General features: G+C 37.7%; 1 protein-coding gene across 1 annotated transcript; it reads right to left on the bottom strand.

Moving 5' to 3' along the window:
- Positions 1-8528: 8528 nt before the first annotated feature.
- On the bottom strand, positions 8529-24490 carry LOC139142827 (nuclear receptor subfamily 0 group B member 2-like). The gene is made up of 3 exons (XM_070712991.1): positions 24348-24490; positions 23515-24166; positions 8529-12224 (listed from the first exon to the last, which is right to left on the bottom strand). Exons 2-3 carry the CDS (start codon positions 24155-24157, stop codon positions 11986-11988), a joined length of 882 nt encoding a protein of 293 aa, XP_070569092.1. The 5' UTR covers positions 24158-24166; positions 24348-24490; the 3' UTR covers positions 8529-11985.
- Between the last annotated feature and the right edge of the window lie 193 nt (positions 24491-24683).

The following is a 24683-nucleotide window of genomic DNA, read 5'->3' on the forward strand; positions in this document are numbered from 1 at the left end:
CTTGAATCTGATAATAAGTATTTATTTTTTTATTTCGTTCATTCATCATGTGGCGCCTCGAAATGCATTAATGGATGTGAGCATGACTGAGTTTGTGAAAACTTTTCGCCGGGGTCTGAGAGTCAAGTGTAATTTTGCATGTCCTGGATGCACTAGTAATTTTACTAAACCAAAAGTCAGACGTTAGCGAGTTTTATAACATAAGTGGCGAGTGACCCTATCAGTACATATTCAGATTGATGTACGCATGTTTCACAATAGAAGGCCCTGACTTTAAATAACCTCGAACATATTTCAATGAGTTTCCGTGATATCCACCTATTTTTGAGAAACAAAATTTACTTCAGTTTGACAAACCTGATAACTGTTTGTTTACGAATTGAACTAAAATACCAACGGATATGCTAAAATTATGTCCATTCTATAGTATGAAATTCCAATGTTATTTATACTCATACAGAAAACCGAACCAAGGTTTCCATTCAAGGTGTAGGCTACTATGAAACCCTGCTTTGTTCACATGACCCGACCTTCGGCAATTTTCACTAAAATGTACACGAAGGGCCGATGAATGTGCAATTTTGATATTTTTCCAAATTGTTTTTCGAAGTCCCATCAAGTTTAATAGCAATTTGACATTGCAATCAAAGGAACAAAATGAACTGTACAAAGGGTCTGTCGTCTTGCGAGGGCAACAGTTCAACAGTGAGAGCAATGAACCCTCGGCTGAGGAGCCCTAATCGACCTTGTCTTGTTGTATATCGTCCTTCTTGTGAAACCGGTAAACCACATCATATGAAATTTACCTTCAGAAATTAATGCGTCAACAAAAGCTGAGCAAAATTTTGTTTGTATGAAAAACCTTAACAAACTGTTCTCGTGAAGGTAATGTTAATCGTTTTTTTCCCTCAGTGTACAATTGCAGACAGAAACCTTTGCAAAATATGAAATACTGTAAACGTGCACTTCTATCTCGTATTTTCAAAATTCTTTGTTGTACGGCCTATGATGGGTCGAGGGCGTTCACTGAGGAAAATATAGCCAATCATAGCACAGATCAGTACAATTTCAGGAGATGGAAATACATTTACTTCAAATTATAGATCTTGGAATTATGCCCAACTGGAGAGGATAACAACACTCGAAGTCAAAGACAAAATGCGAAAGCCATGGTCACCAACAGAAAATTTTGACTACTGTTGAAATGTATTACTTTGGAAATCAATTTCAGGTGACTGATAAGGATGCGAATCTCAACTATATTGAAATTGACAGAGTTGAATGATTTTAAAATCGGACAAACGTCACGTCTAAATAAATGCAGCGGATTTACAGCAAATATTTAGCAGAATATGATCAGCGTTGTATCATAAAGTTATTGTCGTTGACAAACAAAATTCAATACAATATTCGTTAATTTACTCTCTCTCTCTCTCTCTCTCTCTCTCTCTCTCTCTCTCTCTCTCGTGGATTCCCGGACGAATTTTGAGGACAAAGAGACGATGGGTGCACCGCCTCGAGAAGACAACGGTACCGTATATTCTAGCATGGCGTCTCTTCCAACCTCCATGGCCCTTGTGCCGTACAAACAGTTAATACCGACAGGCACTGCCCTCAGGCTGAAAAGACCAAACTTGATTCATTACAATGGATTCGTTACTAAAGCATGAACTTTTCGGACCATTAGTTCACACCCTCCTAAAAAGCTACACCAATCCAAACTACATTTCGGAAAATGTCGGTTGGTTAAAGGTGGCAGGAAAGGAGCCAGTGCAACACACAACAATTACTGTAGTAATGTTTGTACTGTTTCATAACTTCTTAACCCAAGTATTTATAAAACTATCTAGCTAAATATTTATGACTGCAGTATAAGAATAAAGATGTCAATGAGACAAATGTGCTCAATGAAAGTTTCTGGACTGTTCTACTACTTCAATTATGATCATAACATCTTTTGACAATTTACAGAACTAATATTATATTTGTAATGTCGCAGTGTTTTTATTGTTGTTTTTCTTTTTGCAGTAGTGTTGTTACACAGGTTACTGCTGAGATTTTCTACCTTTCTTCTAGTCTTTTTTATTGTTTTACCATTGCTACAAATTGTGAAGAATCCCGAACCAAACAGGGACATCCCTGGACACCATGGAAACAGCTCAGCATATCATGAACCCTGCAACGTTGTATACTGTATTCTATGACATTCAAGGATGACATTTGTCCTTGAAAGTACAATCCGTTATAGGAAACATTAACATTAGAAATAAAACGTTTTCGCAAAAAAGAATGAAATTTCTAAGGAAAGAAACTGACAGCAAAACTGTTCCGAACTGTCTTGGCGTCAGGAGAGAGTTTGCAAAGGTGTTTAATTTTCCGTCAAGCTCTAAATTAATTTTTCTTTATCAAAAATGACGACCATTTCCATTTTCCGATTTATATCTCATTCGCTTGACATAAAAAGAAACCTTTACGTCCCATGGTCATGGAAATACACTGATGCTTAACCGGGAAGTGGGATTTTAATGAAGGATTATGCGACTGAGCCAAGTGAGCGCGCAAGCGCAGTGAAACCGCACGAGGTCAGATGGTGTCTCACAGCTTGAAACAACAACGTTGCGTCTTGTCTGGCATGGAAACTGAAGGACAACTTTGAGGTGCGTCATGGGCTATAAAACCCAGTCCTGTCTCCGGCCGTTCTGTTTCTTTTCAGTAAAAACACCGACACATGCGCGGCATAATATATATTTTATCTGAAATCCGGTGTAATTCAAAATAACGTGGGTGTTGTAGTACTTATTTTCAATCGGATTTCGTTATCATGTTCCAAATGTAATTATTGTTAAGGTCAGGAATTTTGTGAAAATAACCTGATCAAAATGACCTTGCTTGTCTGGACAAAGTTTCCAGCAAAGTTTACCACACTTTATCTGCTACTGGCGAATGTTGGATTTTCTTACTTTGTTAACAAATATTTTCTCCGCCCCAGTCCGAAAATATGGAATTAAAACTATAGAATATGAGAAACATTAAAGAATTCTGCATTATCGTTGAATTGAATCGAAAAAGCAATGAAAACCATTTTTTCCGTGAAGCAGTGGTTTGAAAATGTACTCTGTTACAAATTTAAAATTGTCAACATCAGCCCCCCCCCCCCCAATAAAATCGGAGAATGCGAACATCCGAGCCACGTGTAATGAACAATTAATTTTTTGTAAGAATTGTAGGATAAATTAATTGATCTCACACACAATTTCCAAGAAACATGAAAACACATACTTCTGACCATGTAAGGTTAGTCGGCTGATATTAGAATAAACGAAAACTGGCGACGAATGCGTTGCTGACGGTGCATGGCGGAGGGTGACGTCACTGATGAAACAAACAGGCTTTTCCCAGGTTGTCTTGGCGCACATATCATGCACGAGTGTACAGATCGTGAACACTTAAATCCATGGGATTTGGAACAACTAGTTCAGTGCCACTATCGTACTTGCTCGCTAGAAAAAAGTCTCATAAGAGTTAAAGGTCAAATTTAGACAAAACACTTGCTAATTCCTCTACTGGCCCACGAGGAACATCGTTTCGAACAAAACATCGCACACAACTGCAAATTAAATTTGCAATATTAATGAAACTTGCAACCTAAATGATTATTTACACATATTAAATAAATAGAGACAAAATTGAATATTAGAGGCCTGTCCAATCTTCGATTAAATGAGTTTGCTTTATCAGTGACTATATTATTATATAAAGTGGATCGTATTCTTACGCCTGCAGGATATTACAGTTAACTGAGAGCGTTCTTTTTAATCAGAGGTATACCGTAATTTGTTGGTGACGTTGATACTGAACGACAACAGCTGATATTAAATGATATATGGTGATCTGGACAGTTCCAGGGCTTAAATATTACGGCAAGATACATCGGTATTTGGTAAACAAATGTTGCGAAGGTTAGATCATGGAGGCAATACCAACTGAAAACAGAAAATACACAATCTGTGATTGGCAAATCAATAGATCTGATTGTCCGATGATTATGGTAGTGGAGGTACGGTAATGATGATGATGATGATGATGGTGGTGGTGGTGGTGGTGGTGGTGATGATGATGATGATGATGATGATGATGATGATGAACAAGAAGAAGGCGCTAGTAGAATGATGTAGCCATCCAAACAAAATTTTACAGAACAAGTGAAAACTTTGTCCTCGATTAAAACAGGTTTCGTCGTTCTGGAAGGTGACGCCAACAATAGAGTTATGGTGTTGGCAAAGGGTGGCGTGATCATCGATGACTGGCTGCAGAATTTCGCTGTGTGCTTGTCGATATAGTCCGCCGAAGTGATAAAGTCCGACATTTTCCGAAAATTAACAAAGTCTAAAAACTTCCAACTGCAGTGCATGTACGTGCAGGTACGTGTTCAGTAGAGATCGGACAATGACTGCCCGCCATTGAAGAGCAATTTCATGAAGTCTAAGGTCAGATTTCTTTTGATGAAATGAGCAAAGAATTAGGAAAAAACAAAAGATAACTTATTCGTGCATCTATTTGAAAGCAGGCAGTCCAAAAATTGGTTATTAAAATTGTTGAGTTTTCATGCAACAACGTCGCATATAGATACAACAATAACATTTCACTTTTGTTAACTTGTTTGTTTGTTATTTATTTCCACTGGGTTTTCTGAAGTCGTTCGAGTTCGTTTGTCTTTTATTTGAATTCTCATCAGGATGGTATGATAAAACAACAGTTGTAAATACCATATATGGTGGTCATTGCTGTTAAATTACACATAAAAGTTCCACGCCCGTCAGAGTTATTCAGAAAAACAACTATACCAGATGGCAACGCATCATCCATTGTTCAGACAAGACTTAAGGTCTGTTTCTGAGAAAGCCTAATCGTGTCGCGGAAGACTTCCCCATAACAATATGTTTCTCTGTCGTCGAGGTGAAGTAATTGTTCGACGCATGGCTTTTTATGGTAGGCTTCTGATGACGCAAAGTATCGCGAGAATACACCTAGAAAACGAGAGTCCCTCGCCTAGAAAACGAGAGTTGTTTCTGAGTTTTGTACAGGAAAGATGACTGGTTGGCTGTTACAATTATTTGTATCGGAAGTTTCAATCCTCTTACCAATTTTCAGTGGCTTAAAATTTGCAAATGTAAGTGATATACAAAGTACTTTTTTGTATTTTATATGTATTGACGCTAAAACCAAATAAAAATGCAAACCTTTATTATTATCAACAGTGCAGCGAAAAGATTAATTTGTCATTGAAGATATGTTGTTTTACTCTTGTTGGGATGTATCGGATATATTGACAGTTCGTAGATGCGTTTTCAGCTTTCATAATTACACTGGAAGGTAGAATGCGCCTCGGGGACAGATATTCGGACTCTCAAACTTGTACAATTCCTTTCTGATATACCACTTGTGGGGGCTCATTTTAAAGCTCTTGGTGTAAAAAAATTGTCACCGACCTAGTTTTCGAAAATTGAACGTTTTATTTCCCCTCATAAAATTAGCACGGGGATGGTGGCCATTTTGAATTTAAAATATTGGCTAATCTTTGGTAATTTGTTTCTCTAGTACCAAAATTTGCATGGAGACCCCTGATTTTTACTCTTGATTTTGAAAGAGAATGGTTGAAATATTTATTTAGGGAAGTTTGAGTAAAAGTTTAAGTCTTTCACTATCGAGGCGCGTACTTTGAAGCAACAATAACTGCGAATTTTATGCATTATTTTCATGATTTTATTTTCAAACCAAAGTTGATTCGTTTAAATGTGCAAACTGAAGGCCGTGTGTAGAAGTATCAATGCTCGCTGATTTGGACTATGCCGACACGTTAGCATGTTGAATAATATAAGGGTGTCGCACTCGTAAAATGACGCCTCTAGTGTACTGAAGTACAAAAATGCAGTATTTCGTACACATTTTGCCGACATTTTGTTGTCGTAATCTTTATTTTTTCTGTCACTTGATTAGTTTTTGAAAATGGCGGGAATGATGTTAAAGTTTTTGAATACATATACCACTTTCGACATACACTTTTTCAGTCTTTAATGAGTTTTATTCAAAGAAAACGCTTTAAAACTAAGGATATTTTGAGACATTTGCGACTATTGCGGTTTTAAAGCAATGGTTTCCTTTGAACTGAAGGCTGGTCCTTTGACGCTTGTGATATTGAAGACAAAACCATGGAGGTCGATAACTTGTGTGATTCAGTGAAGTATGTATACAGTCACTTCACCAGCACTGCTGCCCAGAAGATGCCGTTGCCTCGTTTTCGAATATCTGTAAATTTGAAATGTGGTTTATGTCAGAGAGGGTTTTTTCCATTTCAATTTTTTTTTTCAGACAAATATGTTCGAGTGCAATATTTGCATTTACTGGCAGGATCATCACGTTGAAAGAGTGTCGTAGCGTGGGACATCACGGTTAGTGCAGCACGGTTATGTCTGCTGTGATACGATGCGTGCTCGTGAGGTGGCGTTACTGATGTTTGCTGTGGACAGGACGATACAATCAGTCATAAGCAGTTCAAAGTGTGTCCTCCAGGATGAAACTGTTCTAGATTTGTGATAAACAGACACTTATGGCTGTAGAATCGCGCAATCTCTTCCTCTCTTCCGAGTTCGGTCACAAAGAACTAGAAAAGATGTTTTGTAATGATACCTGGGGAAATGCGGTGTTTTTGTCAGATGTGTCAAGGTTACAGGTATCCAAGCTCGAAGCTTGTCCAAAAATCAGAATGTCAAGAGATATGATATAGTTTTTAGGAATAAAACATAAAAAACGCACAAAAAAAGCGCTCAATAATTACCTCTGTGCTTTTGAACCATGCGATTTGCTGAATTTGTCAATAGTCAAATTTTATATTATTCGTTTACCATGTTACTGAATTAACATTTTTTTTTGTTGAACGCATAAAATAAATTCAAACATCAGTATTTTTTAGGTTTAAAACGATATGAAAGCAAACTGGCAGATTTGGCATCTTCCTCAATCCCACTCATAGTGAATCTTGACAAAAATTTTACCTGCAAAATATATTTTTTAACCAGAGACGGCAATTAGCTGTTTGTGACTTTCACCTGTTCAATAACGCATCCCGTTGTCTCCCGATATGTTTATTTTTCCCTTTCGCTGAATCATAAAAATCAGACCAAAATTCGACAATCATTGCGATTTACGCCCACTTGCAAAATGAAATTAGCGTCAGCTGCCTGGTAACTACGGCTCAATAGAGAGGCCTTGCAGGGAAGGTCGGGTGTTGACCCCTGTTTTCCAGAGGTACCCTGGCTTGGTTTTCTCACGATCCCATTGAACGTTCACAAGGCCATTTCTATTTTTGATATTGTACTTGATATTCCATTTCTCTGACGCTGGTCCTTCCTCAATGCCAAACGAATCAACAATTTTTATCATCAAAAAAATCCTCCGATGACAATTTCCCCGTCGACAATGTACGAGACATTGAACATTATGGCTGTCTGGTGCTCGATCAATGCAAAGTGCAATTGTCAGGCATTGAACAGCACTGCAGGGAAATCATATTTTCGCCGCATATGAAGGCCATTGCTCAATGAATCTGGCACAAATACAAACAAAATTTACGATATTTGTTTCAACGAAAATGTAGAATTCACAAAATTCAAACAGGTATCTTATTTCGAATTTGTTTACTTAATATTTATTTTGAGTGATAACGAAAAGACGGCAAAGAGGTGTAAAAGCAAACTACTTATGCAATGATTTTCACGAACGGGACAAAAATATAACTTCGTGTTGATTCATTGACATGATATGTACGTCAAATATATGCACGTCAACAATTCGAAGAAAATACAGTATTGACGTTGCGGTCGTCTGGAAAAAAATCAGCTTTTGTGAAAATAGTGTCAAAAAAGTCGGAATTTTCTTAGAAGTCGTTATCAAGGCTATCTATAACGAGATGTGACACTCCAAGGAACTGCAAGGAATTCCTGATAAGCCTTTGACATACAACTAATACAGTTGACAGTTTCGCGTCTCCTGCTTTTTTCCGTTTGTCTACAAAGTCTCTCTTGAGTCACAATCCTTTGCAGGATCGAGGGGCGTAAAACTGCCATTGAATCCGAAAATTCGGGGCGAAAAATATTACTAGAGGTCCAAAATTACATCTTGAAACAAAATAAGGTGCCATGTTTTTTTCCCAATCACCTGCTATTCTAACTGTTGTAAGAAAACGGAACAATTGGTGAACAGTTAAAGCTCGTCGACTAACAAACAATAACAGAGTCTACACTTTTTACCCAACATGCTTAGCGACCGGCCTTTGTGCACCGGCACGGCGTCTGAGCTTCATCGCTTGAACCCTTAGTTCATCAATCACATGAGTTGCTGTCTTGGCCAGCAAAACATCCCATCACGACAAAAAACGGTATCACACCACCGCAGTGGAAAATTCCTATTCAACTTTTACATCGAAGAAAAGGAAAAATTCCTATGGTCAAATGTACAAGCAAAACTACAACTTTTTGTCTTTTTTCAAAAGGAACTTTATTGTGAACAAAACAAAACAAACCATACAATTTATAGACACTTACAATAAACACTTTCAGAGAAACAAAAGAAATATTGAGGTCCCTGTCACCTAACAGTCTGACAAAGTGTTTGCAAACAGCCAATTGGGCCAACGTTTTCAGGTTGAGGACACTCTCCCATGTTACAGATCTATGGCATTCCTGGCAAATGTAATTCTCAAAGCAGACACGAGACATTAAGCGTCCTTGGACAGGTTACACGGGAAAAAACCCGGAAAATCAAGATATTTCGTTTTGGCAACGATTCGGTTTTATTACTTTTCAAATGTGAGAGATAGTTAGACAACAAGACGCATCTGGGTCAAGGATGCACTAAAAACAGAGATATATTTGGTTACTACCAAGGACGTTACAGGGGATAGGCTGGTCGTCTGTCAGCTCCATCAAACTGCGAAACACGTGGCAGGTTGACCTACCATAATACGCAAATGACCTTGGTAAGGGCAATTTTGTTGTCATGGTAACTTGTGGTCAAGGTCGCGTTACCTTGGAAGACAACTACTGAAAATTGTTTGAGCTTGGGGCAGATTCTTAATTTTGGAACTTCTGCCAAAACTGGTGAAAAGAAGTGTTAGTTTTTGGATTGCTGTAGGTCTGGTTTCAGCTCGTACTGGATTAACTTGGCAAATTCGTTTCGTTAGAGTTCACAATCAAGTGTTAAATACAAAGGTGTACTTTGCTATTTCCTAGGCCTCACAGAATGTGGATGCACCAATGTGTGGAATCTCTCTCCATTTTGATATTTTCCCACGCTAAAACTCTGAAGTGCCATCTATTCATTCACATGGACACAAAAGATCCCATGTCAGCTTTGAGATTTTTTCCAGAATAGTCCAAACAAAAAAACAATATCCTGGTCTTGTACATTTGCCAGTACATGTCCAAAATCCCACCATCAAAAAGGAAAATTCAAATAATATCACAGGAAAATAGTGAGAAAAAGGAAACAACTTCACAGACAAGGGTTTTAATAAAGAGACAACAGGTCTATTAAAGATGCTTCCGTTTATACAGTACTGTTTGAATGTCTGACAACTCTGCCATCCATTTGAAATATAAGAATCTCTCTTGGCTCTAAGTTTCCTTTTCCCAAAAATGTAAAATTGAATCAAAGGTCAAGTTCAAATGTCACTCAAGCAGAGTAAGCGATCTCACATTGTAACTTCCGAAGAAATCATAGAAATAACAGGCTTGTCTTGTATTTCCGCACCCTTTGGGTTTAAATTACACATCGCTAAGGGTGTTCCTTGGTGCCTTAATTACCTTGAAATGACAAGATCTGGCTTTTACACAGAGACCACGGTCTATGCCATTCAAGTTCACGACGTGAACTCCCAAAACGTTCATTTGATATATGAAAAATGAGAAATTAGGTGAGGGCATTGACTTTGGATTAACACTGTTGACACAGGTTCACCAGGGACCACAGATAATGGCTGTAAGGCTCATCTCTCCAAACAACTGCACATCATGTCAATTTAAAGATTTTTTGTTCATATATTCTTTCAGTTGGGATGAGTTTACAAGCCCACAGATGAACAACAACTTTTGAATCAATAAAATGCCCCACTGTTTCTTTCATTTCACAATTGTTTGTATCCTGCGTTCTTTGCACTGTCTAGCATAGACCCTTGCAACTTAAAAGTGCAACCTGTTTTTTGTTCTGTAATAACCAAATACATGATCATGATTTTAAAACCTTTTACATCCTCTGTGTTTAAAAGACAAAGCAAAAGTCATGAGCAGTATCCGTGGCAACACAATGTAAGAACACACTCTGCTTGATTTGTCCTTGACCTTGTCAGCGTGATGGATTTCAGTCTTCTGGCATAAACATTTTGCTTTAGGTCACGCAAGCCCAGGCATACATCTTTGTGCACAGAAGCTGAAAAACCATCGACAACTAATGAAAATTATGAAAAGGATCCAACACCTTTCTGTAAGATTTCGTCATCTCACATCTCGGTCACGCCATCTGAACACACCGTTATATCACTCTTTAGCAATAATAAAACTACACTACCCAACAATGTAACAGAAAAAAAACTTACTTGTAATGTGTACTTTTATCAGTGAAGTTCAGTTCCATGCCCGTACATTAACATGCATTCTAAAGTTTGCTTTCACTAAACTTGCCGACCAAATACAAAGAGAAAAAGTTTCCAACGAACTGAGGAATGATAATCTACAAAGAAAATTTGGTGAAGGAGAAGAATTCTTTGCTAGTAAGAACAGTATAAGAACAAATTCTACCGAACAGTACATCCCGACTGTGGATGACCCTTGCTCTCACATATGTTCAATGTTCACTTGGTGAACTTTTTCATTTAAATAGCCAATAAAATAGATATCTTCTCTTTTAGCATATAATATACACTATTGCTACCTCCTTGATGCAAACAGACTGACATCCTTTCTACTCGAGCTCTTCCATGTCGACTTTTCTTATCACAAATCATAAAATGTATAAACTTTTGAGATCACAAAATAAAACATGTACATTTACAGAACAACTGCAGTGGTTAAAGAGAGTCCATCTTGTGCAAATAAATTATATCGATGAATTTTTCAGCAAAAAAATCAGCGGCAGTTGTAATTTTTTTAGAAAATAATCTCATGAAAACCAGAGAATAGCAGTGCGGTGGCTGCTTGTAGAAGACTTTGATATTTTCAACCTTGCAATGAAGTGCAATGCTACAATCTGGCAATACATATGCATATCTAAATCTGGGAATGGCATAGCAAATCTGAACACGAATCTGAACACGAATTTAATGGCATGGCATTGAAACCAGATATCTAATTTTTTTTTCAAACAAATTTTCCAATGATTATATAAATGGAGTCGAATGGCATATAAACATACTGTTTACAAACAAAGAAAACGTATGGTTATAACTTTTGTGTTGCACTTTCGTTCTAAACATGCACAAAAAACAAACAGAAAAGTTGAAAACAGCTGCTTTGGGAGAATGTCAAAAATAAAGCACAATTGTACATCATATAAATTAATGATTATTTCACGAAGCTGGCTAAGCTAGTCTACGATCAAGTAATGTGTACTCTCCATATGTCTGAAAATAGCTGCCTGATCTGTTGAAACTTTCCTTAGTATCAGCCCTCGATACTACTCATGTCTAGTACAATAAATATATCATGCCAAGGGAGAAATAAAACAAAGCAAACTTGAATATTTTACAAAGCATCTTTCATATAAATCCAGACTGTTTCATTTGAATATCTCCTTTCTACTATGACACTTTATATATTTAAGAAAGATAAATAAATAAAATCCCTTCTCGTTTCCCTTCTCCGTCTTTCTGTTCTTCCAAGTCAAATCGCATTTAGAGTACAAAAGGCTGATATTATCTCGAAGGCTGTCTTTTTTTCACTGTTGTAACATTGTCGCCAGAACTTCCTCCATGCACACGTCGCCGATCAGCGGGCGAAAGAACAACTCGATGAGGGCTTGCCGCTTGATGTTGCGCAGCGAGGGTAGGCCGAGCAGTATGCGGGCGAACCGTAGAGGGTCAGTCGGATGCATTGCCGTCACATATTCACTCAAGCACAATTGTGCGTCACTTTGAAATTCTTCCACTGCAGCTGAATTCACCAATGATGGAGTCTCTGTTGATGAAAAAAGAAAATATCATTGTTATTTTCAGAAATACATCAAATAAAGACTGTGACAGAGCAAGCTGGAATTCTTGACTCGGGCTATTGAAATATTCTGAAGCAAAGTGAACTGAAAATTTAATACACAAATTGTAACAAAGGACGCTGTAAGAAAAGCAATGCTGTTATTTCTTGATAAGTCTCTATCTCGACAATGCAGGATCAGTTTTGTTTCTTTAGTTCCGTTTGCACTGTTTCACAAATATCAACAAACAGAAATGCTGACGGCGTGCTAACAAACACATGCAACCAACAATAGCATTTTCAATTGTGTATAAACAAAGTTTTCAAAGCAAATGAACTCGGCCATGGTGTTGAGAGATATCAATGAACAAGCTTCAGGGACCAATGTTGTCGCAAAGTACATCTACCACACTAGCATGATTTCAAATTCAACTCATTTTAAACAACTCAAAAACAAAAGTAAAATTGTCCAATTTCTAGTTTCCTAAAATATTAAATTTACTTTGTACCAGATTTGAAACCAACCTTATACATCAAAACATATCCCTAAGTTAAATTGTGAATTTTTTCTCTTGTTGACCGGCAAACTTTTTTACCAAACTCACGTTGGATGATGTAATGCATTGTAAGTGTTACACACTTTCACGTGTGCTGTGCAAATATATGGTGAATTGTGGCAATGAAGTTCGGCTACTTATAATAACCAACTGAATTGAAAACTCAAAGAAGAAATTTTCAAATGTTTTCAGGTAGTAAGACCACCATGGAAAGAGTAGATGATACAGTGGAAAAACAAATGAACCAGCCTTGGGACCTTGCAATGATCAGTGTTTGAAAAAACACTGAGAGTAAACTGTGAAATCGATTACAGCGCTTTTCTGTTGATGCCTTTACAAATCAGCACACTTGTAGCATCATACACAAACATTACATATTATTGCCGATTGAGCCCCCCAGCCACAACATGGTCGACAGAAAAACACTTTGTGATCACCTGCCATAAGACGACTTCATGTCAGCATGTCGTCATGGTTATCAGCCTGATTACCCAGCGATCAAATTAAAATAAATCATCATCAAAATCCGTAATTAAAATAATATGAATGCCCTCTGCCATTCTAAATGGCTGGAGTAAGTCAGTGATTGATTTTTCTGTGTACAGTTGCCTTGATTTTGCCACTGAAAGTGGACTTTTGATGAGCTGGCCTTGAGCTGTCTATACCACGGCTAGTATGTTTCCTTCTTGGCATTGTGCCAATGTTAGATTCATGTTTTCTGCTTGTCATAGTAATAAACACCAAGAAATAAAAGTTATCTCCTGATTCTTATTCTTGTCTGGGTAATGAAATCTAAAACACTTGTCTGGCAAATGATGTTTTGTAATATTGGCAGTTTTTTGTATTTTCTTCAAATTCTCCAACAAATTGGCGGTAGATTTACTGAAGTTATTGTAAAATAATAGAAAATCAAACCTTTAAACACTGCTAGTACGTTGCATACAGTGTTGGGTAAGTTTTTAAGGTACTGGTTGTTCACTTCTAACTTCTTGTAAAAGCACTTTCAGTTTGCTAGATTCCATGTGATGGTGAGTACTCTCCCGTGCTATAAAATGATCTTTCAGACAGCAAGGCGGCCCACATACACTGTCTGTGAGGAGTTTGTACAAGATTGTGTTTTTTGAATCCAGTGGTGGGCAGTTACAGTCAACACCTGGCGACACTTGTGAACAAACTGGGCTGGCCATACTTGTCTTCTTATTGCTGACAGAATAGTCCCTTGGTGTGTTGCAGTACTGTGAGGAGACACTTGTACAGTGATCTGGCTGTGAACCCGACATCAGTTTCTCTCTTTCTCCGATGCCCTACACGGAGCGATTGCGTGCTTCGTATTTTGCCGACAATCTCTCACAAGGTAAACTTACTGCCAGTGGTAGAAAGCCACTTTAAAAAAGTGAAGACGTCCTGTCTCTCTCTCCTTGGAAAACCGTTGGCCAAGAAAATGTAACAGGGAATCTCCTGTCCACTGGGAAGTAACAGACGTCTCTGGTTTGTAGCGGAGAAGTTTACTTTTCTGATGAAGGTAGTGGGTTGTTGACTTTTATGATATCAACTGATGTGCAGTCAATTAGAGAGTGACACCTTTACTGTCTAGTTGTGAGCTGACGTAGGCGGAACATTAGCCATCCCCCGGTCTGGCCTTGTGAAGCCCACTTAACAATCAGCCAATGGGCGGAGCCTGCCTCACTATATATTCTATATTAAGGTTTTTGTACTGTTGGCCTTGTGCATAATTTATGATAAACAGGGAGGTGTCACTGAAGAATTATGCTAATGACACTGGGGTGATTGAACGCTAACCCCTTATTCCTTCTGTAAGAATGTCAGCCAGGGTATATCAAGAATGGTATATTATTCTGACTTCTCTCCCTGACACAGTAAGTTATTGAAATGTATCTGTACTTCCTGTATTACTGTTGTGTATATAACACTGTAAACCAAGAAATGTAGGTCGCTTTTAATCCATTGTTGTCAAGGTTACCACATAAGCTTTACCATCCATGGATAAACATCCTTTCTGTTTGTCACCTAGCAACACTCCTTCCTCAACGAGCCATTCCTGGGTCAAACACTAATCCCAGTGTCAAATCTCCTTCCGTTCTCAATAAAATAATTCTTGGTTTGAATTCATTGAGGGCTTATCTTTAACTCCAGAGGGCCACAATCCTGGTACCCAGTGATGTGCCCTTGCACTTGTTTATTAAAAAAATGTAATCAAGGACATATACGGAATGCTCAAATTTCTCTCACAGCACATTTGACCATGAATGCCAGAAAAAGGAAAAACGCCTCTAAATAAATTTTTGGTCGGGAAAATAACAGATTTGTCAGTGCTCTCATTGCCTGAATAATGTGTAATCACAGTTTTGTAATAGTTAAGTCATCATAGCCTGTTAAGGTACTGGACTAGGTGCTGTTTTCAAATTCTAGGCCCTATCGGCAATATAATGACTGTTAATCAGAACTTTTAGATCAAAAGTCACATTTGACACATTCTGAATAAATTATAGTTTTATCTCTTGATGTACTATCTGTTCAGTGGTCCCAGAGGTTCACGATATCCTGGGCCCAGACCCTGGTGATATACTGCCTGTGAAGACAGGCCCGTCCTTGAACCATCAGGCAGTTCCAGACACATTGTGGTACCAACAGCTAACAAAATAACAACTGAGTCATTTCGGTTCTTTGTTTTTATGTGATTTACAGTGTCTGCTGGTTCTGCTTGTTACAAATTAAGCCAAGAGTTATTTTCCACACAAAAGTGCCAAATGATATTTGGACTTGTTTTACGGCAAGATGCATAAATATTCAAGTTTAATGTGCTAGTAGAGATATAAAGTACATTTTTGTCTTGAAAAACATTGCATCCCCTACATGTAGAGGGTATATCTGGGTAATGTGCAAGTTTAGAAGTTACATGGCCATGCCATATTATGAATCCTTCATTTGATAAACAGAAAGGTGCAACTGAAAATGTTGCCACATGAGGGCGCCCATCTCACTGATTCACAACTTGCCTTTGTGAGCCAACATCACAATGAATTTCATGTTTTCGCATTGACACCTGTGAACAACTCATGGAAAATAATCAACTTTTTGGTTGAGTTATCAAAATACAGCATCTCTCCAATATTATCCGGCATTGCCCCATACAGTGGAAATTGCAATAAAATACCAACAACCAAGATGCAAATAGTCTCATTCAGACTAAATAATTTGCTTTCAAGGGAAAACTTTTGATCTCAGGTATTGGGCCATCCCACTCTTGTAGACTATTGTCTGCTTATGTACCTTTGTTAATAAAGGTGGACACATCTTTACTTTTCGCCTGAAAATGGGACATTTTGGCTCCAGGATGAATCTGAAAAAAATTCCCCCTTTAGGATTGAAAAGTAAAGCAATGTTGACTATTTTGATAATGTTTAGAAATTGGTACCTGTGAGGGAACAAAAACATTAAAAACTTTTGTGAATAAACAACCATTTCAATAAATTTTTGTATTCAGTCATTTTCATTTTAGAATACAGCATAAGGTGGAGCAATAAGTAAATTTTCATGACTACTGATATAAAATTTTTAAAACATTAATTTTTTTAATTTCCATTGAAACATCAGATTATATACTTGCTCTGATTTGAAAACTCTCAGAATGCACTCAACCAAAATTTCAGATTTGAAAACAGAGGAAAAGGTGAAATAAAATATGTTCCTTGACTTTTGATTCGTATACTCACGGCAAAGTTTTGGTCATCAAGGTTTACGATAATAAGACATACCACATTTTTTTATGAACGTTTAGATTTATCATGACTGATAGACTGTAAAATTACCTACAGTTCATTCATTTCTTGGGAGACTATTTCTGTTTATGACAGTGAGATATTACACCGAGGTATCCAGTTACTACACTGGGACTCTATATTCATTTCATGGAATGTAAATGCCTTTCTAGTTGACAGACACTTAACACATATTTAGAAACACAGTCTACAGTCCCATGCTGGGAAGAATAACTGAGCATCCAGACTGATTGGTTTTAAATTTTTATATCCAGCTACTCAATGTTTAGAACTTTGCCTGGCACACAACAGCACATCTGGGAAGGAAGGATTCTGAATTTTGTCCTTGAGAGGTACACGGTGTTAACTAGTCCAGCCCACTTGCCCCACTTTGGTGTTTATCCAAAGCAGCTCCAATGTTTCCTTGAACCCAACGACCTACTGGGCGACCGACAACGCATGCGTCACCCTGACACAATATCCCAATTTTTTTTTTCTCCGTCTCTCTAGCTCATAATGACGAGTCCATGGACACACAACAGCTGAGCGGCATTAAATTGAATAAGTTTCAGCATATTTCACAAGGATTGACTACATTGATTAATATTGTTAAAATTAGAAATTAAATCCTATCACAAATCCCGTGCAAGCTAAATACACTAAAGGAATTATGGGCATGCTGTCGTTTTTAACGTCACAGAAAAAAATCATGATTGAATACCACCAAGGTATTGCGGAAAATGATCATCAAACCTGGCATTTAAAAACTGCGTTTGATATGTACAATGATGAAATAATCAAAAACTACATTTCTTTTTCTTCCTTTGTTCATTTCTTTTGTTTCTCAGCTTTTGTTTGCCACTGTATCAGGCCTGACTGAAAAAAATTCAGGGTAAGGTTAAGAGCAACGTGTTAGAAATCAAGTTTGTGGCCATTCTAAAAACCTAACACTCAAATCTCAACTTTTAAAAAAAATCCAACTGTGAATCATGCACATATTTTAGTTTGAGAGGAAAGGCCAGTCGTGTGACCTGAATCTGAACTGCGGTGACCTTGAAAAAATGGCCAAGACCATTTTACAGACAGGTATATCAAGGTATGTTTTGCAGGGGCAAGTCAACCAAAACAGAACAATAAAGTACAAAACAAAAATGATGATCAATCACGTCCCCTTCTTGATAAGAATTTGGGAAAGTAAAAATGTGGTGTTGTATCTACCGAATGCATTTCAGAATAGTTACCGTGGCAATATTAGTTTTCAAAAAGAGTACAAAGGTGCATTCTTGTAATATAGCTTTTGTCTCTAGGACTGGCCTTGACAACTTGGCCCAGTGAAGCTGTCAATCAAATGCATACAAGATATTGCCTGTACTATTTAAAAGGGCCACTCTACAAATAGTCCATGTGCAGGTGGTGTCCCCGTTTGCTTGCCATGTCAGGCGACAGACAGTCAAAGTGATACACCACATCAAACCTGACCATAGTCCGAAAATGTCTGCGCTAATTAAGAAGGCAGACTGAGTAGCTGGTTGGTATGGCGATACCTCTGAGACTATAGACGGCTGTACCATGACTGTCTACAATTATGCACAGACATCGCCATAGTAACTGGGTCGTACAAACCTGGTTCACCGGACGGCTACTACTATTTTATGTACACTGACTGCTTTATCGGCATTTTGAATCCATCTTGTGGTGACGGCAAGACTAGTACAATATATGTGAACAAAAGAAAGTGTTCATCATAAATTTCTGTGCCATAGTTTTTCATCAAATTATTGCAAAACCTTATCATTTTCCCTCAAATACTTGAATAATATTGTGCACATATATATATATATATATATATATATATATATATATATATATAATATATATATATATACACACAATATATGTATAAATACAATATATATATATATATATATATATATATATATATATATATATATATATATATATATATATATATATATATATATATATATGATATCTTCATATGGATATCTTCAATGTAAGTAATATTACTAAGACCTGCCGATGAAATATTTCAGTGATATAATATATCGAAAGAGGAGTAATTGATTTGCTGATGTAATGACGCTGTAGGGAAGTCAAACTGATTAATTGCAAAATTATTTTTCTCATTCCTCTTCCCATAATTACTCTGCAATGGACTGCATGTTACCAGATAATTTCTTGTTTTTGGTTTTATATATCTAGGAAAAAACAATTACTGTACCATTGGGGATAACGAGAATTGTTACTGGCAAGAAATGAACTTCACACAGGATATATGTAAACCTTGTCCCTCTATGGGAAATGTGGTCCAATAAATCTGTTGTATCAACCATGTTAAAAATCTCGGATACATTTCATTTCGTAAATCTACAGCAACGACACACCCAAAGTTTGACCTGCCATATATTCTGCTGACAAGTACCATCTTGCCTTATTTATCTATATTGATTGAAGTGGTTTTTAGATTCACTTGTTCACTATGTCTTGTCAGGTTGGATAACCATCAAAATTTTGCAGTATTTCAGTATCTCTGCTTTTGGACAGTACTCAGTCTTTTTGTATTTCTCATCACACCATTGGCTGTCGGTGGATGTTAATCCATCTGGTGTACCTTGTGGCTCTATCAACCCATTGGTTAATCACAGCACTGACTCAATCTTTTGGCCAAGGTATCAACCTGTCAGCCATCAATCCATCTGGTAAGCTTTGGTCCACTAGTCAGTTGGTGCCATCAACCCAACCATTCTGGATTGGTTTTGGCTGTTAGCACATTGGATGGTTGGTGTTGCTGTTAATATCTTCACACAACATACCACTTTACCTCTGTCAAGTCACTCTTAGATCTGAAGTAGGAAACGCTCTTCATGTTTTCACATCCTGAGATGCAAATTTATGATCGCAAGAAAGCGGTTTGGAGTCAACCCACAAGATTCCTCCAATGGCACTCCCTTAATCTAGGATTGCTCATTACTTATTCATGAACAAATTGTAATTCCTAAAGACCAGTGAAATTTGCTGACCAACAGATGATCAACACAGCCATTTTTCTGTCATTTGGCCAAATTCCATTGACCGCTGGTCACTTTCACTGACCAGCAGCATTTAAATGGTTACACTCTGACCACAAGAAGCACATCTATGGTCATTTTATTGACAACAGACTGACCATTATCCACTGGTCATTTACATTGGCCAAACTGCATTACTTGTTAAGTGGTCAGTTACAGGAACCAGTAATAGATAAGTGGTCACTTTCATAAATAAATTTCACACCGATGGTCAACAAGCATTTGGTTGTTCCATCTACCAACTAAAAGGCATCAGTGACTGTCAGATTCATTAATGGATTCAAATTATCCAAAGGAGGTATCACAATTAATTGAAAGACCAAAATTATTTGGCCAAATTTAACTGACAAGTTAAAGTCCAGTGGTCAGTTTCATCAATCAACAGTTTTTCAGTGGTCAGTTTAACCAAAGTCCATCCACCGCCTGGACTGCGGTTCCACAAAACATAATGAACTGCAATACTGGTCTTGTTAAGTGGCCAAAAAGTAAATAATATTTGCTGGTACTTCAAATTTTATCAGACATTAAATTCTTCAGACACCAAGCTATTCATAGTTAATTGGTAAGTTGATTTTGTTTTTTTTGACATGTCATTATTAACTTTATGCAGCCAAATTAAATTAGAAGTTCAATCAAATTTCGAATATTAAACACCAAGTCAATATGCTTAATAATAATAACAACTGGATAATTGATTGTACATATGTGAATTGACAGGGAAAGCTAAAGCTATTTATAACATGTCGAAACTAGAAAGAATAACGGTACATCACTTTTCGACAAGAAACGTTCCTTCTTATCCTTCAAAGCAGGATGTGTGAGTACACGGTCCAACTATGATATCTATGTTGTTTTGATTACCAGCAATACTGCGATCTATCATCCAGGTTTATCATACCGCACACTCATTCACCGTCGGAAAGGCCATGCCAGGTTAGGGTCACCTTGCACAGTGACACTCATTGCTGTTCAATGAACTGCCGTGAACAGTTATGTCAAGGGCAAGATCACAGATACGTCAGAAAATTAAACTTTTACATTTAATAAAGAGCAGCACAATAAAATACTTCAATAACATAGAGACAGACCCTTTTTACTGGTTAAATGCTGGTAAGACATTATCACTAAGTTCATTATCAGAATAAATCAGAGCGACTGTATGCCCTTGTAGAAACCTTCAAGTTCTACATGCCCTTCACACTGTTACAAGCCCTTGCTCTTTGCAGACATTCACATTCCGAGTATGATAATCTCAACGACCACATTAATCAGTCTGGGGAAGTATAAAGGCTTTCAACTGATGCAGGCGATCAAACACCAAAGTATTGCTTTTGATGGAGAGGAAAATCTGGTGGAAATTTGCCACTTGAGATTTGTTGATGGCTAGGTCCCTGGGAATCTTCTCTGAACTATGGAAGGAGTATGAATTTTTATCTATTTTCTGTTCAACAAGAATGTTATCTCTTTTGTTCCAACCGATCCTCATCAGTCCAAGCCAATTTTACATTATTCCTTTGCGCTCTGCTCATTTTAAAGATTTTCCGAAAATGCTCGAACAACACCAATAGAAAATTTCAACAACTCCTATACCTGTACTTTTTGATGATGCTTTATCACATTAATTTATATCGTGTAAATTTTTTTCAGAAGGACAAACCTATATTTTACATAGGGCATGAAGACCGGACGGGCCCGAAATCTGAATAATTGTGATGACGTCATGGTGACCGACGTCACGGTGACCGTACCAGTCAATGGGGTAGACTATGCTAATGTTCTTTTCCTTGAACCTCTAAACTCAACTCTATATGTGAGTGGTGGCTGGGCCGTCGTCTTGGTAATCAATCATCATTCCAATAGCTAGCCATTTTACAACAGAGCTATTTTTACCAAAAAAAAATGTGTTTTCGCACACCCAAATATTATTCAGATGTAAAACTAGGTTCCCCTACAGAAATCGGTCATCATGAACAAAATAAATAAATGATGTCTGACACATTTGAGAGCGACTGATAAGTGGAAGGTTATGATTGGATAGCTCTGGATGACATATTACGTTTCTATGGTTTGACTTTTTTTTACGGTGAGCGCTGCACTTTAATGACCTTGGCCTCACATAAATCCGCAACGTCCTTAAACAGAATGGAAAAATCCTCGCCCTCAACAATTGCTCGTTTCCCTATCATTTTCCCTCTGTCACTTTCCTGTTCAGTGTAAGAACTTGAACTTCACACACCGGGTTTTCAACACAAGGTCAATGTCAAGGTCACAATGACCTGGTGAGACCAGAACTTCTTTTGGCTATGGCGAACACAGATGCGACCAGGAAACAGCAAATAGTGGTGTAATGTCTATACAACATCCGTTTTATGCATACAAATACAGAAGAATCATGGCCACAGAGTAAAGGAGTGGCGGTGACGTTAGGGTTACGCAGGGAAGTGGTGCGAACTGTCCTCATTTTCTGAACACTACCAAACGGCCTTGAATCCGTCTTTTATACTTTGTGGAAGGCAGCCAGGTATTTATGCAGCAGACATGGAGCTCATCATTTTAGCAAAGGGGTGGCCAGTCACACTGACATGGGCTACCTCTGTTGGATATTTTCCTACTAAATTCCTCACTGCAAAGCGGTTGCATTGAAATGAGAAGTTGTATGAATTCATAAAAATTTGCTTACCTTGAAAATTAATTATTAAATCTTGATGTTGTATTTTTAAACATTCCAATTTTCAAAAAGTGATAATTTTGTGACAAATTAATGAAAATACATGCAAAAATCTTTATATCATAACTTAAATATAATGACTTCTACACTGAGAAGCTCAACTTTTCAACATTTCTTTGTATCTTAATTGTTATCAAAGCCTCCAAGATATATCAATTCCTTATTTCTTGTGAGAGACATTTTGGTCAAAGACCTAAACGCTTCAATAACTTTTCCAGAACACAAAAATATCTAGTTGATACCAGCAAATTTGAAAAATCAATTTTCAAAATTATTAGCGATAGATTTTAATTATTGCAAGGGTCTGATTTCACAGATACTTTTCCTTTGGGGATTTTTAGGCGGGAAGTGTGAAATGGACAAATAATATCAAGAGTTTGTGGATGGGTTTCAGGAAGCAAACGGTTAAAAACATACAGTTTTTCCAGAGTTTAATCTTTTAGGTGCCAATAGTACATGAGCCTGCACTATTGGCTTTTTTTTTTGATTGACCCCTACAAGGAGGTCAAACATTCCTTATATGGTAGTACAAAGTTAACCTGACGTCATCGGCAACAAAGGATACCATGACAACTGTTTGACATTTAATAAAATATGGAAGCAGTTCCAAACGACAAAGAAATACCTTGTGAACAGCAGAAGTGTACCAGGAAAGTTATATTTTAATGTTGACATACAGAGTCCTCTACTAAAGAGGTCCAACCAACAGCTTTGATACAACATGTTCTATTACCAGGAAATTAGTTTGATAATTGTGGGTACCTATATCACAAAAATCACAAACTAATACTGCCATGGTGCTCATTTGGTTCACCCATGGAGGTAACTTTACGTCCACGAGTAACCCACACAGCAAAAGTAAAACAAAAGGCAAATAAAATTAACAATACTGGTACTATTACATAAGTAACTTGGCTTCAACAGTGGAAGCTAAAGGGTCAGTACCCTCTTTGTATTTGTGACAATCTATTTATATGCTAATGACAAAAACAAACAGATTGTTTGGCAAAACAATAAAAATATGCAAATGATCTATTTTTATGATAATTAGTCACTCACATGAACACACAGCTGGGTGTATGATATGCAATATACACCCAACAAATTAATTGAAAGATTACTCACCTGGGTTTAGATATATGATTGCTTGAACGTAAGCGTATTCTTTATCATCAAGCTGCAACAACTGACATCTTCGTATAAAGTTCTTTATCTTCTTTACATCTGACAACATTGGAATACCTTGTTGGGAAACGTGAAACTTTCCAGTCACAGAATCCTGAGAGGGTTCTAGAGTTTGTTCTTCTGTATCAAATTGAAATTTGTGTTGTGCCATCTTAATGATGAGCAATTCAGACCAACTGTTGAGGAACAGTGGCAGGCGATCCTCTCTTTTCAAGTCCCAGAAAGCGGGAAGATTTTTGATGAAGTCCATTGACTTTAGGAGAAGTTGGGCGGCCTCTTGTTGCTGGAGGATGTCCGGTGGTTTCACCGACACCTGGGCAGCTGGTTGGTGATGATGACGATGACAGTGGCGATGGTGGTGGTGATGGTGATGATGATGATGGTGGTGGTGGTGATTATGGTTATGAGAGAAATAACTGTATTGCAATCCACTTCGAGAGGATGGATTTTCAGCTGCTGGGATGATGCTATTTGTTTCCATGGTTACCGAGGATGTCGGATTTGCAAGCAGGCTGTAGAGTATACTGTGTTCAGGTTTTTTCTCGTTGTTGGGGCAACAGCACTGGTCTCCTTGTTCATCCATCACACAATTCTATTCAAGAAAAGAGACAAATTGCTCAAGTTAAACACGCACGCCTGAAATTAGCTTTGGTCAAGTAATACAATCCTACTGAAGAATGTATCAAAACCGCTGTGCGGACCTATGTGGTATCCCATTCAATTTGCGGTTTCTGAAGAATGCTGATGGTTAAACCATTGATAAACGGACGTACTTGTGTCCTGAGCCGATGGACCGTGAGCACGCGTGCTACTGCTACGGCGTTGTGTGTCCGCCAAATGAAGCACCACTCTGATACGAACGCGAACGCCCCGCTAGCCAGACTTCCTCTAGTTGTTGGCCGTGGCGTGGATCGAAACCAACAACATAGTGCGGTAGTATGTGGCCTTGAGTCGAGCGTCGGCTGCTGACTCACGCCACAAACACAGAGACCATTCCGTTATTTGTTTACATGGACGTCATTGTGGCAAGAACGCACAAGCACTGGGTCTCAAATTTTTTAACAACTGGCAAATTCACAGGAAAACTTAGGAAAACAGCCCTTTGCCGC

The sequence above is a fragment of the Ptychodera flava genome, chromosome 10 (assembly GCF_041260155.1).
Source record: "Ptychodera flava strain L36383 chromosome 10, AS_Pfla_20210202, whole genome shotgun sequence".
Taxonomy (NCBI): domain Eukaryota; kingdom Metazoa; phylum Hemichordata; class Enteropneusta; family Ptychoderidae; genus Ptychodera; species Ptychodera flava.